Below are 17,771 nucleotides of genomic sequence, written 5' to 3' on the forward strand. Positions count from 1 at the left end.
ACAGAAAATATGATGAGAACAAAAAACAGTATTATTTGGATTGAATTTCTTTCTAAAAAAGACAATAAAAAATGGTAATTTTGTGGTGAAACATCATCTGAGTTTTTTAATACAGAAATCAAAATTTAGACAGTGAATGTTTGTAGAAAAGTGAATTTTATTCACTCCATCATTTACCATCAAAAGTTTTTTCACTTCTTGTGGGTGTGATATATTTAGGATTTCTAAAGGCTGTTATCCCACATGCCGAGCGGCTATGTCACCAAACAGCAGCGGTAATAATCACAGGGGTAAAATAGGCTAACACATGTTTAAAGGAAATGTGTCATACGCATTGTCTATAGCCGTCTACCAGCAGAGTTTATTGTGTCTTTAAATTTCTTTTCATTCAGTATTTTGGTCTCTCAACTGCTTTGACAATAAGAACAGTAAAGGTTACCATTGTGTTATAGGCCAACTTGTAAAAACATGCCTTTGACAAGTTGGCCTATAATAGAGTTCCATCTCTTCTTCATATTTTTCCTCTCTGGTGTCAGTCAGGTGGCAGCGGCTCCAGATTCCTAAACCACAAGGTAAATTAGAAATTGAGAGCAGTTTTACAAGTGCTGTGTTATTTCATGCAGCGGAATCCTAACACTCTGAAAGCAGAATTACACTATGTCAATAACATTTCCAAAGTTCAAATTTCTATTTTACTTATATATATATATATATATATACATATATATATATTATGAATTATTATGAATTAATCTGTATATGAGCTTTGCATTATGACTTTAAAAAGCAAGATTATCTGGGAAATTTGAATGCACTGGTCTTTTTTTTTTTTTTTAAATGTATCTCCTTAAGATCAAATGCAAATATTTTAACTTGATCAGAGTCAACATTTCTGCTCTTACACATACAAAACTAACTTTGAGAGAAACTAAAAATGAAAGTGTAATTTGGGACGGATTTTTAATAAATTGTGATGACAAAAATCACAACTTCATTGATACTCACAGTGAAGTTACACAAATTTGCCAAATGGCAGACTATTATCTTTAAAGTTTTTTTTTTTTTTTTAATCACAAACCAACTCCGTGACAGAGGCAACACTAACTCATAATATAGAGAGACACACAACAGAGTACATGGTTAAATCTCCCTGCTTGCACCTCTCAGGAAATGGCATCCAATCACCATTCAACTTCACACTAACAGAGCAGTCATTTGGCTTTGCTTGGACATTTCACAGGTTTAATTTCCTCACAACACACTTAAAACATTTCTCTATGTACCTTCAGAGCAGGCTACATATTCCATACATGGCTGAGTGCTATTCTTTGCATGCAGAATGAAGTTCATTTGGCAATACTGTGAATCCCTTACATTAACTTTTAGAATAATAACTTTATTTGAAGAGCAGTGTTCAGCTCTTCACTTTTTTTTTCTAATCTCCAAATACAGCAGAGAACACATCAATATTCAACATGATTAATAATGTAGCGGACTTCTGCTATTTGGAAGCCTAGTAGGCTATTAATGCTGACTGTGCCAAGTTCAGCCTTTCATATTGTACAACTGCGTCTGACATCTCTTGGCTCTGTTATATATATCTGACTTCATTAAAGGCATCAGTTGACTATTGCTATTTTTTTTTTAAATGGACAAAATATTACTCAGCATTAAAGTAAGTGTCAATATTATTGAATTATTCCCTATACACTAGCATGTGTGCTGAGTTACTGCAGCGGTCCTTCCAATCCCCCGCAGATCACTGGATTTTATGTGGAAGACCAAATGGTTATTTCCGTTCATTTAAAGAACTATAATGGCCCCTAAAACTGAGAAATGTGCTCAATTTTTCAGTGAATAAAAAAAAAAATCACATATTGAATGTTGCCGTTTGGAGTGAAATGCATTGTTGTTGGCACATTCTTTAACTTTGTTTACTGCTGTTTGGACTATAGGACTGAAGCACTTAGTGATACAATAAAACGACTGTAAATGCAGAGAGATTGGGGAGGAAGGCTGTAAAAGTCCGGTCGTGACAGATGCCCCCTTCTTCAACTTAAAGAAGAGGAAAAGTAAATTGCAGCTCGATAGTACTGCAGGCAAAAATAAAAAAAACACCCTGTCTGCTGCACTTTAACCGATCGATTGTATTATTATTATTTTATTATTGGCCTATTATAAACACAAGCAAGCGATTTAAACAGCAGTGCGCTGATATGTTCCGCTCAAAATCAAATCGTCGCTTCTCCGAAAGTTTTCTCTTTACTTTCCTACTTTTCATTTATCAGAAAACTTCGATGCCGCCGGCTCTTAAATCAAAATCAAAGAGAATTTTTGATGTTTTTCATTCGCTTCTCATTCATAGTATTGTCTTAAAATCGCATTTTACTCATCCATATATTTTTTTCTATACGAAGTCTAGGATATAAAGTGTGATTGTGGCTGAGTGTGATGATGTCACTTTTCATACTCACAGAAAATCTCTACATGGGCGAGGCGTCTTTTATTTTTTAAGTTCGGGGGTAAAAAGAAAGTGTCCGTGAGTGTCCAACCTGCGCTGTTTCCTGAGGTATTTCAGAGCTTTGAAGAAAGTCTGTAGAAGAAGAAAACGTTTTAGTCGAGGTACAAAAAAAAGAAAAAAAAAAAAACTCAGCAGAAACTTCCTCTCTCCTTTTATATGAAAACAGAGCGACCCGCAGGGGGGCGCTGTGTGTCCACGTCTGTGCACGAGCTGGGAGTCCCAAGAAAGGCAAGTCAGAATGACACGCTGCAGGAACAGATGAAATAGAAAGAAAAATAAGACCGATTTCATATTTAAGATGTTAAATTAGGGCTTGAAAATCCTTGGAGAAAAAAAAATGCAAATGTGGACCTAAATCAAAATGTTGCTCAAATGATGACAAAAACATGAGTTTATTCTATTTTTGTCTCAGACATGTTTTAAGTGAAGATGGTGTATGCTGCTGTAACTGTGCGGATAGAAGAAACAAAGGCTGCTCTGGGAAGAAGAAGTTAAAAAAAAATGTTGTGAATGCAGCCTCGTTTTGAACACACGATGATTTGATTTTGATAATAACTGTGAGACTAAATGATTGTCAAGGTACTAGACATTTTTTTCAGTGCAGCTGCTTCAACCGTAACCCCTCCTCCTGCATGGTGCCCCCCTGGTCTCTCTCTCTCTCTCCCTCTCTCTCTCTCTCTCTCTCTCTCTCTCTCCCTCTCCCTCCTTATTCCTCCACAGCCTTGTGCTTCATTCCAGTGCACAAGCCGAGCGAAGCATACGGTTCACGCAGCAGCCAAAGCTTATAAATTCGCTCAGGGAATAAACATCTATAAACCGCGCGGCTGTTTCTTTACGGGAATAACACTTGATCGTGGACGCATGTGAGTGCGCACATGCATATAGCCGGGACGATACACCATGGTTCTGACACAAGTGCGGCTGTCTCTGCCTCTGCTCCTCTGACCACAGAGAACAAGAAAAAAGAAAGAAGTCTTTGGATCTCATCTTGAAGCCTGGTGTTTCTTTTTCTCATTGACTCTCAACGAAATATTGCTGGAAATATTCTCCGGATGGTGACCACGGGCTGGACTACCTGTTTTCAGCTGAGTCGCTCAGTGCGAGGGGAAGGGACTGGAAGACTTGCGCCCGATACCTTTTCTCTGGTTTGATAAAGCACGTTGGAGATCACTGAAAGGGGAGACGGGCATATTCAAACATTTTATACCAAGGCTGTTATTACCTCTGAACTCTCACCTTTACCTGTTTTTTTGGTGAATGGGGGTAACTCTGGTCCTGGAGGCTTGACGCAGCTGGGACTGGGACAGGGACGGGACTGGGTGCGTGGAGCGTCGGATCACCCAGGATTGTATTCCCTCCTCTCTCTCTCTCTCTCTCTCTCTCTCTCTCTCTCTCTCTCTCTCTCTCTCTCGTGGGTCTATTTACATGTCCGACCTGACTGCTTTATGACAATGGATTACTTTCTGCTTTTATGCAGCCTCTTGCTGCCCGTGGTGTCCGCCGTTGAAGGTAAGAAATTTCTTCTTGTGATTGTGTTGTGTTGCATTGCAGGATAGCCTAACGCGTATTATTCCTCCATATACCAAGAGAGCCAGCACCCATGCCTCTGAGAGGCTGGGCACCGCGGTGGGTGAGGCTCCGATATACCCCCCCAAAACCTTCATCTTCTATCAGCCCCAAATTAAAACCAACGTTTCATTTTCAAAGTGGCCATCTGGTTCGTTCTGAGGGATCGCTTAATGGCATTATTGCCTTTACGCAGCCAGGCGCTGTGGCCCGTACGGGTTTCAATACACTATTGTTGTGCGCGTCAACCAAAGCTCATGCATTTCAATGGTAGTTGTGTATTCTTTTTTAGTAACATCAGCTTTTGCCGGCTGCTGCTGCTTTCTTCCTCACTTTAAGGAAATTAGCTCCACACTGTATCTCATCGGGGAGTCGCGGACCTAAGCACCCCCTTCCCTCCAAGACACTTTCCCCCAGGTCGGCTGCGTGTATTTTAGGGCTGTGCGAGTGTGTGGCCTCTTGACATGTGGGCTATCAGTTAAAGTCCAAAGTAAACTCTTGAAAAAATCCGATAGGAGTCTATTTGATAGTCGGTTGATTTAGAAAAGCTGTAAAATGATTTTACAAAATGTACACAACACCGCAACATATCATTTAGTAAATGAGTTCATATTGACTACCATTCATTTATCTGTGTTCATTTCGATTTTTTTTTCTAGTTTTGTCAATGTTTTTTTTTTCTCTCAAGTGGCATCAATTGTTTATTTCCACTTCTATTCCGCTGCAGTTTCTATAACAAAGCCGTTTGTTTTAGCTGAGTGTTGATGTTTTGCCGTGCGTACAAGGGAAATTCTAGCCATCTTTTTTTTCTCTCTCAGTGAGATAAGTATCCCACTCTTGCTTTATTTCTTCCCTACATTTCCCAGTGTTTCCCTCTGCTCTGTTTGGGGATGGAAGAATAAGGAGCAGTGGAAATAAGGTTGAAAGGGGCCTAAAGCTTGAACTATGAATGCTGGAGCTCAGGCGAGGCTCCCGGTTGGCTTGTGATGCCAGTAGAAAAGTAGGACAGTGGGCCACTGGCTCAGTAGACGCTTTTCTCTCTCAGCTTGTTTCTCAACCTGTCCGTACCGTGTCTGAAGAGTTGTTGTTTTTTCTCTCCCTTAAAGTTAAAGTGAAATATGTCTGTCGTAGAGTTGAATCGGATCAATTATTTTTCAACGCAGTTTTTATTTTTTCTCCTTGACGTCATAATTGGAAATAAAGCAGAAATATCAGCGACTCGGCTGCTTATGAAAAAAAAAATAATAAACGAAATCCCTTCAAATCAATATTAGGTTTTTGCAGTTTGCTATAAAAGCACCTTGCGAGCGTTGGACCCAAGTCTCACTTTTCCAGTGTCTTGACCCTGATGTGAGAAAACATCCGTGGGCCTGCTCGCCAGACTGAGCAAAGTGCTGAGAAGAGCTCACGCTGCTTCGTGATCTCTTCATGAAATCTCCATTCTGACTACACTGCTTTCCTCGCCCCTGCTTCCTCTGCCAAGGACCAGGGCTGAGAGAAACACACGGGGATGGAAATGATGCTGTGTAAAGCTTATCTGATAGCGGTTGTTGTTTTATTGGTGGCCCTTGATAACAGGGAGAAGGAGTATAAGCTGTAGGGTGAGAGTCCCGGTAGGAGTCACTTTACTCGCTCATAGATCACCAGCAGTCAAACTACTTTTTGACATAGCATCAAGTGCAGAATTAATGAAGGCCGTGCTCTGCAGACAGATGGATTATGCATTGCATTGTAATTGTGCGATGCCAGCTTTCTCTGAATAAAATGATTTTGAAATTGTATTTTGGCCCTGGGACCCCCCCCCCCCCCCCCCCCCCCCCGCCCCCACACACATCCTCCTCGGACCCCTGTCAGTGACCCCTGCAGGTCACCGGACCCCAGTTGGGAACCACTGACTTAAAACACATGGCTTGAATGGATGAGTGGATTCTTGTTGTGTAAAAGTTGAGGGGCTCTAGAGGTAGAGAGAGAGAGAGAGAGAGAGAGAGAGAGAAGGAATAGAGGGAAAGAGAGAGAGAGATTGGTGTTTTTTTGACAATAGCAGAGACTTGGTTGCGCACCGGCTTCAAGTTGATGTATTTCGTTAGAACAATCTATTCCCTACATAAGTGATGCCATAAATTGTACCCGACTGACCTGGCAGGGGGTTTACCTAAGCTTTTAATACAGACGGGTGATTTATGGCCGCTGCTGGGACTTCTTTCTGGGATCTCCGGGTTTATGGCGATTTAGGGAGAAACAAGCGGCCTGGCTGGGGGAAGTTTCCCCGGCCCCACCGTGCGTCTCTCCGGGTCCCAGGGTCACACAGCCCGGGGAAAAAGCCTCTTAATTACTCTGTTTTCTTTTCTTTTTTCTTTCTCCCTCTTTTTTTTTTTTTTTTACTTTTTGGCTTTTGCCCCCCCACCACCACCACCACCCGCTTCCTAAATGGAGATGTAATAGTTAAACCCAACGTCTTCAATCTTGTAAATTTAGTTTGCTTTTAATTAATAAATTATGGGCCTATTACACTCTGGGTCTCGCCTGTTTCAGAGTGCCACAGTAGCTGCAAACATAAATAAGCTAAACAAGCGCTTGAACTCAACCACTCACTTTACTTCACTGAGCTGTCTGAGCGCTTTTACTTGGCTAAAATGAGGCCCAACAAAGAATGACCAGTTACTTTGCGCAGAACTTGTTATTCATGCCATAATGGTTCTTTTGTGGCGATAATAATGTAATGTCCAGGTCCTTTTTTGTATTTGACTTTTTCCTTTCCTTTTTTTTTTTTTAATTTGGATATTCAAATGTGTTGAAAGTGTCCATTAAATTTTGATCAGGAACTTTAATGCCACTTCAGTGGTTTTATATTATCCTTCAATCATGAAATTTATTATGTTTTGTTTTTTTTCGTCAAAATGATAAGTCGGTCGTTGCAGTGCTGTTGAGGTCAGGGGATCCTGTGGCCTCGGTGTGTGTTAGGCCTTGGGCTGTTGGACCTACAGCTGCTATCGGTGTGCTGAGGAGACAAATTGCGTCGATGACAGTCCTGTGTAGCGCACAGGCGGTTTGGTTACTCTTTGGTGTAAATTACTTTTGATGGAGGAAGGAAGCACAAGGGGGGGAAAAGAGAGAGCTGTGTACGAGCGCAGGCAGCATAATGATATTCAGGTCAGGCCAACGAGCAGGAGACCCACGTCGATGCCGTTTGTCTGAGTTTATTGTCTTTTAATGCGTTCCTGTTGTGCGTAATGGGATTGAAGTGCTTATGCTATGCTTAAAGACGATGTATCGCTGTTTCTTATCTATAGTCTACCAGCCTGTTAAGTTTCTGTTTCAACTTGGGTTTCAGTGAAAAAAAAAGTTGCCTGTGTATTTGAGGTCTGCTCCGTTCTGCTTGCACTGGAAACGCAGAAGCTCTCATGATGACTCCCACTAGAATAAGCCTCACCTGGGAAATTTTTCTGTGTAAACTAAGACAAATGGGCTTTTATGGCCGCAGCTCAGGGTTCCCGCACTCACCCTCCATGCCCCCCCCCCCCCCCCCCCCCACCCCCCTGTTTACGGCGGTGTATTTCGTGGAATGATTCCGCGCAGTCAGGGCCTTTGAAGCGCACATGTTTATGTTTTTATGTGGGTGAGATCACACCTCCACAGGAGCTCTCCTGTGCCTGTTTGCAGTTGGCACATTTTCTCATCAAACTCCCGTGATTTATTCTCTCTCCTGTTCTTTCTTTAGCAGAGGAGCTCCCCTCGCCGTCATCATCATCATCATCATCATCATTATTTTACTATCAATATAAAAGGGCGTTGCTCGGCAGTGGCAAATCATATAAGTAGGGGGGCAGGGGGGTTTGTAAATTATTGTTTCCAGTTGGTGATCATCGGGCAGACATCACTCTTACAGAAAGAATTCATGTTAAGAAGAGAAATACAAAATAATAATAATGATTTATCTCCTCTCTCGCTATAAACCTACTAGAATACCATAAATGATAAATATGCGTAAATTCGATTCCCACCAAAATAAAACATGCCTCAGTTAAATGTAATTGAGGGTATTTAACGTGATTTAAAAGGGATCCTGGTAAACTGATGTATTTTTCGCCCCTAATAAAAGCCAAAGTACTGACCCGTGGCGACTTAATTGATACGTGTTGCCTCTGATATTAATATTAAAAATTAGGCTACAGCACTTTATTTGGACATTTGGAGGGTCGTATCTTGCTCAAACACAGTTAACATTCATGACAAAAGGAGTAACGGAGCCATTTTGTCCGGCACACTTGCTGTCCGAAGGCCTTCATCCGCCAGAGCTTAATTTAAGAGCGCAGCATGTGTGGCCCGAGCAGGACTCACAGTCAAGCTGCAGGATGCGTTCAACTTTACTTCAGGAGCTCTTCTGCATAACATTCAAAAGCAAATTACTGAACAAATGTGTTTAGGGTCACAATAGACGTGACAAAGGGGGCTATTAGAGGTGGCCATCACACAAAGCATTTCAAGGGCCGAGTGGAAATCTGCTAAAGAGGCGTGGGAGTGAATTTGCAAAATAAAAGCATTTTGGCAATTCTGCTAATGAATCATTGTCGAGGTCAGTATCTATCTATCTATCTATCTATCTATCTATCTATCTATCTATCTATCTATCTATCTAATTTATTTATAGGCATAGCGTACTTTAATAATTGGACTATTAAGCTCTTCATCTTAGAAAGGTGGTCGTATAAAACAGAAATAAAGGATTTTTTAATAAGAAGAAATAATAGTGCTGGGAGAGTGCTGTAATAAGAGATAGTCGCACAAACACCCACACAACACACACACAGTGTACAAAGTGTCAATTGATGCGGTCATATTGATCGGGCGAATTAGCGCTGCTCAGCCTCTTAAAAGCGCAGAATCAGGTTTGATGCGGGAGACTGCCGAGCTGTCTTCTTGCTAGAAGCAATTACCAATTCATAGGGATATTTATCAATGCGTCCTGAATCAATTTGCAGGGTGAAGGATGACTTGTGCATTAGCCGCGAGAGCACGTTGGGCACTAAGGGTTTCTGTTTTTCCAATGTAACAGTTATGATAATGATAGTAATAATAACAACAACGATAAAAAAGAATAATGATAATAATAATGATAATTCAGATATTAAGATTTAGTTCAGAGTAATTAATTTATTTTATGAGCAGGGAAATACAACAGCAGTTCCAGTATAAATATATAAATATAAGTTACGTATGTATATATTTATATATATTTAAAATAAATATATACCCTGTATTTTCAATATATATTACATATATATTTTAAATAATATATATTAAAAAATAAAAGTAAATCAAATAATAATGCTCATATATTGTTGTTGTTGTTATTATTATTATTATTATTATTATTATTATTACATTGGTACATCAGTCAACTGTTTTTGCATCTCACCATAAAGTGTATGTACAATTTAATTCGATCAAGACTTTTTGCCTTCGTTCATCACATTTGCACTTGTGCTTCCCATTGGTGTTGCCTTTACATTTCTAGTATTTGCTTTAGAGGAACAAATTCGCACAACAATGCAGACGCGTCTCAGCATTCACAGATTTGCACTCGTTTCAAAGCATACATGAAGAAGAGAAACCATAAAGACATGAGAGACAACAGCAGTTCCAGTCCATCACGCTCACCAGTATCCTGGCATCTTGACCTCGACAGGGATCCGAGCCACTCAGTAGGTCATATGCTAGGCAGCAGCCATGTTGAACAGATGTACAGTGACTTAGGTTCAGATTGGCGTAAGGCGCTCAGGAAGAAGGGGGAGTGGATGACGACATGTAGGGAGTTGGGGTGGGATGGTATGGGGGGGGGGGGGTGTTGGTGGTGGCTGGGATATGGGGCGGATTTGGATCAGAGACCTAGAGAGCAGCAGAGCTGACAGACTTTACAGATGCAGTGGGCCTGCGGGAGCGCTCATGTGCACCATCCGATGGGTCATAGCTCAAATGGCGGCGCGGAAAGATTCACCGAGCTGGAATTTCACATGTAGGCAAGCAACAGCCGTGTCAGGCCTGCTGGGGCCTTCACACACCAGGAAGCAGGATGACCAATGAAAATAAGGCTGCAGGGAGGAAAATGTGGATGTTGTCCATTCAGATTTGATTGTGTAGAACCGTGCTGTGGAGTCCCTATTGAAGATGAGAAAATATGACACCCGGGATGTTGTCAAGACAAATCCGTTTCACTGTATTTGTTTAGGGCTTTGCATCATAAAGGCGCTCTGTAGCTTGGCTTTTGGAGAAAACAGGATCAGCAGGGGTAGAATACAAAACCGGCATTAGAAATGTGAAAGTAAGTAATATTGTTATTACAGTAGGCTGATACAGTATGTTTTGTAGGCTGTGGATGTTAGTTTACAGTGAACTCTACCTGCAGTTGAATTCTACCAAAATCAAAATGGTTGTGGCTATATGCGCACAATAGCAACAACTCTAAAGAGCTAGTGCTAATACTCTATTCAGCCATTTATATGACACCATAAAGTGACACCAATCTAGTGTATGTGCCATACAGTAACTGTGACATGAATAATGTGATCACAGGTAGAGAAATGTGATTAACTTATGCTATAACTGCTCTCTGTTACTCCAAGTAAAGTCTGAGTACTACCCTTACTGTATTTTACCACATGTAACGCTTGCCTTTGCAAACATAATCATACTAATATAGCTGTGCGCTGTGTTTAAATTGGCGCTTCCATTCTCCCAGTGTTGTTTTAATTGCTTTAAGGTTATATATTTGCGGTCATGAAACAAGCTGTAGCCAGCAGTATGCCACAGTGCGATCTCCTAAGGATATTTTCTGGACCATTTCCAGAGCTGTATGTGAGAATGCAGCTTGTGCGTATATGGCTGTTTTGTATATGGCGTTTGTGTGTGCAGTCCATCCTGGCATCTGACAGAGGGGCCTTGTGGGATGGCAGGTCTTTGACACCCACTGTCGAGAGCAAGCAGGAGAGGGCGAATGTGTCTGGGCCTGCCCACCGCACAGACACACTGCTGCTGTCTGCAGTCAGCCATGCAGAACAAGGGAGAGAGAGCGACGCACACATACACACACACACACAGACATGGGGATTGAGTAAGAGGAAGAGAGTGAAGGAGATTTTGAGCTAACAGGGAGAACAAGATGGGTGGTACATCAAGGGGGTAAGAGTGTGTGTGTCTGTGTGTACTTTTGTGTGTGTGTTGCTGGAGGTACAGTATGTCAAAGTATGCTCCCTCGTCTAATGAAGGTGGTTAGAATTTTTATTTTTATAAATGAGTTATATAATGGTAGCATAGAGAGATGTAGATGCCATCCTGTGTATTAGTCTTTGTCATTAATAAGAACTGAGGTTCATCTTGAACTTTAATAACACTGATATATTTTGACAAATACTCATGTGAATCTTGTCAGACTTATTTTTCCTCTTACAGTTTGATTCCCTGCTATTTTTCACAAACTTAATTTTTTTTGGTCATGGGAAAAGCCGACATAGTGAAAGTTTTGCGCGTGCAAGTGTGTGTGTGTGTGTGGATGGTTGATGGGTGTGCCACATATAAGCTCACTCACAGAGGGATCTTCTCTCCATACCAAGTTATATTAATGGCTTTCAAAATACTGATGAAATGTCTGACATAATATTAATGGCCGTAGGAGTTGGCGTTTTATTGGCCCTGTCTGCACCGGATGTCCATAAAAAGCAGCTGAAAGTACCATGTGTCAAAACGACCAGATTATAAGTGAGTTAGGACCCCCTGTGCTTTCCACCCACACTCAACCCATGTCCTGTGACCCTTACCCAGAGGTCACATGGGGACCTGTTTGGATGATTTAGATCAAGGGGGGTGGGGGGGGGCTACTCTCCGAGGGTAGTCTTGTTGCTTCACAACAATAGCTGTCCTAACACAATCAAGCTCCAGGGGTTATCCTTTTCCAGTGGCGAATAAAAATACTCTGAAAGAGGATGTGTATATTTAGAGAGACCCACGGCGGAACTTTCCACGGCTCGTTGACACATATAAACACTCACACAAACACACCGGGTCTAAAGCACAGTCGGAGACCGGGTCAGTGATGTGCGCTTGACTTCTTTTGTCGTCGTGGACGGAGATCAGTTCTGCCGTCTGCGTGTAGTACGTGGAGCACTTATGAGCGATGACTAAGAGGCTGTGCGGACATGCGATGGCCATTATGGCTGTTCGTCTGTTGGCAAGCACAGAAATGGCAGGCACTGGAGGTTTGAAGGGTGGAGTTTAAGGGGCGAGGGGGGGGTGGGGGGGGGCTGACTTCTCCTAGCAGCAGTCTGATCCACCTCAGGGCCTCCTCCCACAATTTCTTTACGAGCTACAGGCTCTTGTAACAAAATTTGCCGATGGAGCAGAAAAAGATCTTTGATATTTGACTTTAAAAAATGGCCTGTTACATCTGTCTGGAGAGCGAACGCCACTGTAAAACGGTGTGCCTTGAGGGGGAAGAAAGGCCACATCACCTGGTTTCAGCCTCTGCCAGTCTTGTTAAATATAAGAAGAAAAGAGAGATGGGGGATATGGGGAGGGAAATGTCTTTGTCGAGTTTAACCATAGCTGGGTGGTTGATGGTGGGACTTCTGGAGGCAGAGGACCTAGCCATAGGCCCTGTTCACTTCAAGAGTAGGAAAACAGCCTTTGCCAATTTTCAAAGAGCCATCCTGAGTAAGCTCACGTGTGATGATAGGAACGGCTTCAAGGGGAATGCTGGAGTCATGACTGATGTGATGAGCTCAAATGTCCACTGTAATCAACCATAATGCATGTGTGAGAACAAGAGTGTTTGAAAGGTGTATATTTTACTTGGTGAGGGGCCTGTCCACGTGGAGATCAGCGTTGCAGCAGGCCGCTATTACACCTTATTCTGGCCCACTTCTCATCCTTGGTGTCAAAAACACTCGCCACCTGCACTTCATCTACACTTCAAAAGGCCCGCAGGCAAGAGGAGGGCTCCCCACTTCCATTAAATATTTCTCCCTTTCTCTTTTTGTCTTCTCAAGAACAGCAGCAGGCTTAACCAGACCCCTGCTCTCTTATCAACAGTGCACCAAATTCAATCTTAAAGACGTCCTCCTCCTCTGCACAGCTCGCACAGGTTGAATCCAACACAATTCAGTGGCAGCAGCGCCGATCACACGTGACCTTTTGTCAAGATATTTACATAATCCCCATGGTTCCACGCTGCAGTCTCCTGGAGGCACTGCCAGCTGTGAGGAGCAGTTATTTAACCTCTGCTCAAGTTAAAATGGAGTCTCAGTGACATAGTGACTTTAATGTTTAAGTGAGTGCAATATTTAGAGGACAATGAATGGAAGGTTAAAAAGCTTTACTTGGGAAAGTATTTCATGGGGGCAGTCTAGCAGATGTGGAGGTGTTGGTTTTAGTCTTTTGTTACTCAGATGGTCCTAACACTTGTCCATTTGGTAGAGCTGTTCATGACAGATAGCTATAAATTGGTGTGTGTGTGTGTGTGTGTGTGTGTGTGTGTGTGTGTGTGTGTGACACAGATACACTCATGATGTGTGTTTTCAGCAGCAGACGGAGGATAGGAAGGGAGGCCACCCTGTGGGTTTGCCATCAGCTTCAGTCAGTTCACAGAGCTGTTCCACTTTTAAAAGAAAGTCTGTTCTCCGGCAGACTTTCTTCCTGTTGAAAGGACGGTGTCTGTTCTCACTGCAAGTTAACTTCACTGAGGAGAAAAACAAATTCATATATGTCGTGGAAACTCAAATATAAAGATTTCTTTATGTGTGGGCCTGTGGTGAATGGTGGTTGTTAGCTGTGATTTTAACAGGGATTTGACAGTGAGCGCTGTGAAGGACTAATTGCAATGAGCCAGATGAAAGCAGCGTACAATATAGGCTGACCCCCTCCCTCTGTGCCAAGTCAGGCCATAAACAGCTTTCCTTTCCCCTCTCACACCCTATGGAAATCCCTTCTGACCTCTCAACACACACACACACACACAAACTGAACACACATGAATGGTGACAGTTGCTTAATCACACAGCCATACACACGCATGCACACATTACCTCTGCCCAATACACATGCACACGAGGCCCCCCTCTTCCATGAAATCCTCACCCGTGCACCCACCCGTTTCTTAGGGTCAGAGCCCACATCCACATCCCCTCTGCTCCTCCGCTAATGAATCAATCAGCTGGTTCCATTCATTTCATTGCTGTCAGACCCCATCGATCAGCCCCTCTCTCCCCCGTCCCAACAGAGCAGCGGGGGAGCTCAGAGATCGAGAGGAGAAGAAACATCTCGACAGATCAAAGACTCTTAATTTCTTATCCGCTTCGCTTCCCCAGAAATATGGCGTTTTGATGGTGTGCAGCAGCGTGAATGCGTGTTTCTGTGCGAAATGAAAGCAAGAGAAGGGATTAAAAACAAGATCAAGAAAGGCAAGACGTCTTCTCTTGGAGTTTATATGTGGTGTCTGACCTTCCTTTTACCTTTGCGAGACTAGCGTGTTAGCACTGTGGATTCCAACATCGCAGGAAGGCCAGAGATAGCGGGTGGCGGATTTCAGCCAGGTGCAAGCTCATTCATTTCCATTGATGCCCCTTCCTCGCTATGATGCATAAACCGCCCCGCCCTACTCTGGCGTTTGAGCCTCTAGCTTGGCGAGGTAAGCCGTGTGTAGGGTGGGTCCAACTCTCGCCACGCTCCACTCCCCCACCTACCGAGTCAAAGTCAGAAAGGTTATCAGTTATTAAAGCAAAGTTGGAGCTATATGTGTGTGTGTGTGTGTGTGTGAGGCCACGCAGAGTGAGAGAGGGAGGCAAGAAGAGAGGGTGCTCATTTTCAAAAGCCACTGTTTATTGGCCAGCCTGTTCATTTCAAAAGGTGTTGAGAGAAGCAACTATGGAGACCAGTGGTTGCAGAGAGGTTGCAAGGACCCAAGGTCAATTGAGTTGAGGTTAGGGGAGAGAAGGGTGGAGAAGAGGAAGCAGTGTGACGAGTGGAGTAACAGAGCAGCAGTAGGTTCCGAGATTGTGAGATCCATCTGAGCAGAGAAACTGTAATCTCCTGATTTGGAAATTTGCCACCAATCTATCGTCCAAGTCTGCACTTTCACACCATGCAGCTTCCTTCCTGATACAGGGTTGTGCCTGGGAAGGGATTTTCACCTTTCCACCAGTACCTTTGACTATCTTTTACCCACGGTCTCGGTACCTTGCGCGCACACATGCACTCACATTGGACCCAGATGAAAGGTCTAGGCTTTGATGCAGTCAGAAAGGAATCTGCAGGCAGGTTTTTAATGAATCTGACAAGGAAGCCAGTGCCAATCAATTGAAACATTGTGCGACGATTTCAAGATGCAATCTCCGATAGTGTCAGAGAAGGTGAGTAAATGGCAGCTGGAACGAAATAATTATAGTTGAACAAAAGGCATAGGGAGCGAGTGAGTAAACACGAATCTCATACGACTTGAGATTGCAAGCTCACCAACAGTGGAGCATTGTGGTTTTATTATCTGATCACGGTTAAACGTAGGAGAAATTCAAAGCCTTGTTAAGCCGGGTTATCAATGGGAACAAAGCACAGTGTACCTTTACAATGTTTGGTTTCTTGTCATTGATTTATAAGAACCTATATATTTAATTGCCGTTTGATTAGAGGAAGTCTAACGTTGTGCAACTGCAGTGGTGATTTGGCACAAGTTAATCAGGTGCCACCAACTTCAAGGTCCCTGCATGTATTGTGCCAGCCAGACAGCCTGGCGCTTTGGCCTGCCAAAGAGGAAGAACCGAAAGGTTCAAGGCTTTCCAACAAAAAAGGTGGGCATTAAGCAAAAATCCTGTGCAGACAAAGCTTTCTTTTATGTGGTGTTTACCTGCCCCCCGTTTTTTTTTTTTTTTTTTTTTTACCTCCCTGCCACTTTCTTTGGCCTTGTCCCTTTCCCAGCCTTGCTTTTAGCCTATGATCCATCCGCCCCCTCTCTATAACTGTCATTCTAGCCCTTTGTTCTTTCTTCTCATCCTTTTTGTCCATCGTTCTGCCCTCTGCCCCTGTTCAGGTCCCTCTCTGTGACTGCAGCTTATCACAGTTACAGTAGGTCCTAATTGCAGTATTATTTTCCCCTCCGTTATCTCATGCCCTTGTGGTATCAAAATCCCAGCAGCAACAGTAAACAGCTGGGAGACAGATGCTATTTACTGCTTGGAGACCCTTTGTTGTTGCCTACTACTTGATAACGTCTTGACTGTCAAGATGACTTCCCCTATTGTGTGTGGAGAGAGGAAAGTCTTAAGTTAAAAGGCATGGCAAACGCATGTCATCTCTGATCATTCCACTGACCTGAATTGTTTTCTGTGTCTCACGAAGGCCAAATGGTTTTATGTATACAGAGCAGGGAAGCAAAAAAAAAAATCAGGTTCAATGACTGACACTTAGGTGACAGGTCTGACACGCACTTTCCTTTCAACATGTCATTGTCACCCTCTGCTCTTTTTTTTCACAGAACATGTCAGCTTATACAATAAAAAGATTAGAGCAGAGGGAACGGCTACATAAAAGAAAGGCAAGACTGCCTCAGTAGGCTGTAACGCAATATGTTGCTTTAGCTGGCAGAGGGTGTCTAAGAGTGAGTCGCGTGAGGTGTCTGGGTTTTAAATACCTCAGCCAAACAGCTTAGTGTGAAAACAATCGACAAGAGACATGAAAGTGTGAGCGAGAACACACAGAGGGGTCAGATAACCCCTGGCCAGATGGGGTTGGGTCAAGGGAACAGGGGAGAGAGGTTGTGTGTGTGTGTGAATGTGGAGGGTAGGGGGTGTTGCAATGTTTGTGCCACTAGTGTTAGGAAAGGGATACAAAAGCATTACCCTCTGTGCCACTTTTGGCCTCTGTAAATCCCCAGGGGTGCAGGAACTAAAAGGGTGGTGATGATTAGAGATTCAATTTGGCTTGCCATCAATCAATGCTACCAAGACAGACAGGATTGTTGCCGATAGCCCATCCTTGCAACCAGATTGGGTTTGTGCCACTTGGGATTCACGCCCTTTTTTCACGCTTTGTTAATTAAGCGACCAAGCTGCCCCTGCACTTACTTATTTATGAATCTTGGCTTCGACCGGTGCTGAAGACCACTTATTAGTCCCATAATTAGTCCATCACTAATGGCCCTGCTTCCAGACAATCCATACAATCTCAATCGAGACCGCCGACCCCCATTCCATCTATGCACACACGCAACCATAACGTCCATGTGACCTTGACATTACACAACCCACGTTGTCTGGTGTTGTGTTTCTGTGCTACTGGGTAAAGTGCCCCCATATGGGATAATGAGGCAACACTTAAAAAAATCAATTTCCATCTCCGTCTGTGTAAGTAATTCCTCACCTGTTCATTAACCCAAGAATAGAGGCTGGATGTTTTGAGCCTCCACAGTTATTAGATATGTAAGAGAACCTGAAGGAACAGAACGGGAGGTTTCATGTTGGTGAAATATTAACACTTACCCAGAGCTTGAGAGGGCTATGCAGATTCCACTCCTGATTTATTGATATGTGTGCATTACTTTCAACAAGAGCATGGAAATACAGCAGATGTGTACTGTTGACTTCATAACACCTTTTTTGAATGAAGTATGCCAGTAGCATGACATCATTCTTATAGCCCCAATCTT

At 43.0% G+C, this 17,771-nt stretch overlaps 1 protein-coding gene and 1 long non-coding RNA gene across 14 annotated transcripts in view; one reads left to right on the top strand and one right to left on the bottom strand.

The window, feature by feature from the left end:
- Positions 1–137: 137 nt before the first annotated feature.
- LOC130170395 (uncharacterized) lies at positions 138–3,855 on the bottom strand. The gene is made up of 3 exons (XR_008827977.1): positions 3,764–3,855; positions 2,475–2,593; positions 138–560 (listed from the first exon to the last, which is right to left on the bottom strand). It is a non-coding gene; the product is annotated as an uncharacterized LOC130170395 (long non-coding RNA).
- LOC130170394 (ephrin type-B receptor 3-like) overlaps positions 3,239–17,771 on the top strand; it is a 62,866-nt gene continuing 48,333 nt past the window's right edge. For 6 of the 13 annotated variants that reach the window (XM_056377627.1, XM_056377632.1, XM_056377634.1 and 3 more), the window contains exon 1: positions 3,245–4,030. In XM_056377627.1, coding sequence (XP_056233602.1) covers positions 3,967–4,030 — 64 coding nt within the window. In that variant the 5' untranslated portion in view covers positions 3,245–3,966. Of the gene's footprint in view, positions 4,031–17,771 lie in introns of all 13 variants that reach the window. The other 7 variants (XM_056377624.1, XM_056377631.1, XM_056377638.1 and 4 more) reach the window with 4 other exon arrangements.

Source organism: Seriola aureovittata, chromosome 6 (genome assembly GCF_021018895.1).
Source record: "Seriola aureovittata isolate HTS-2021-v1 ecotype China chromosome 6, ASM2101889v1, whole genome shotgun sequence".
NCBI lineage: Eukaryota > Metazoa > Chordata > Actinopteri > Carangiformes > Carangidae > Seriola > Seriola aureovittata.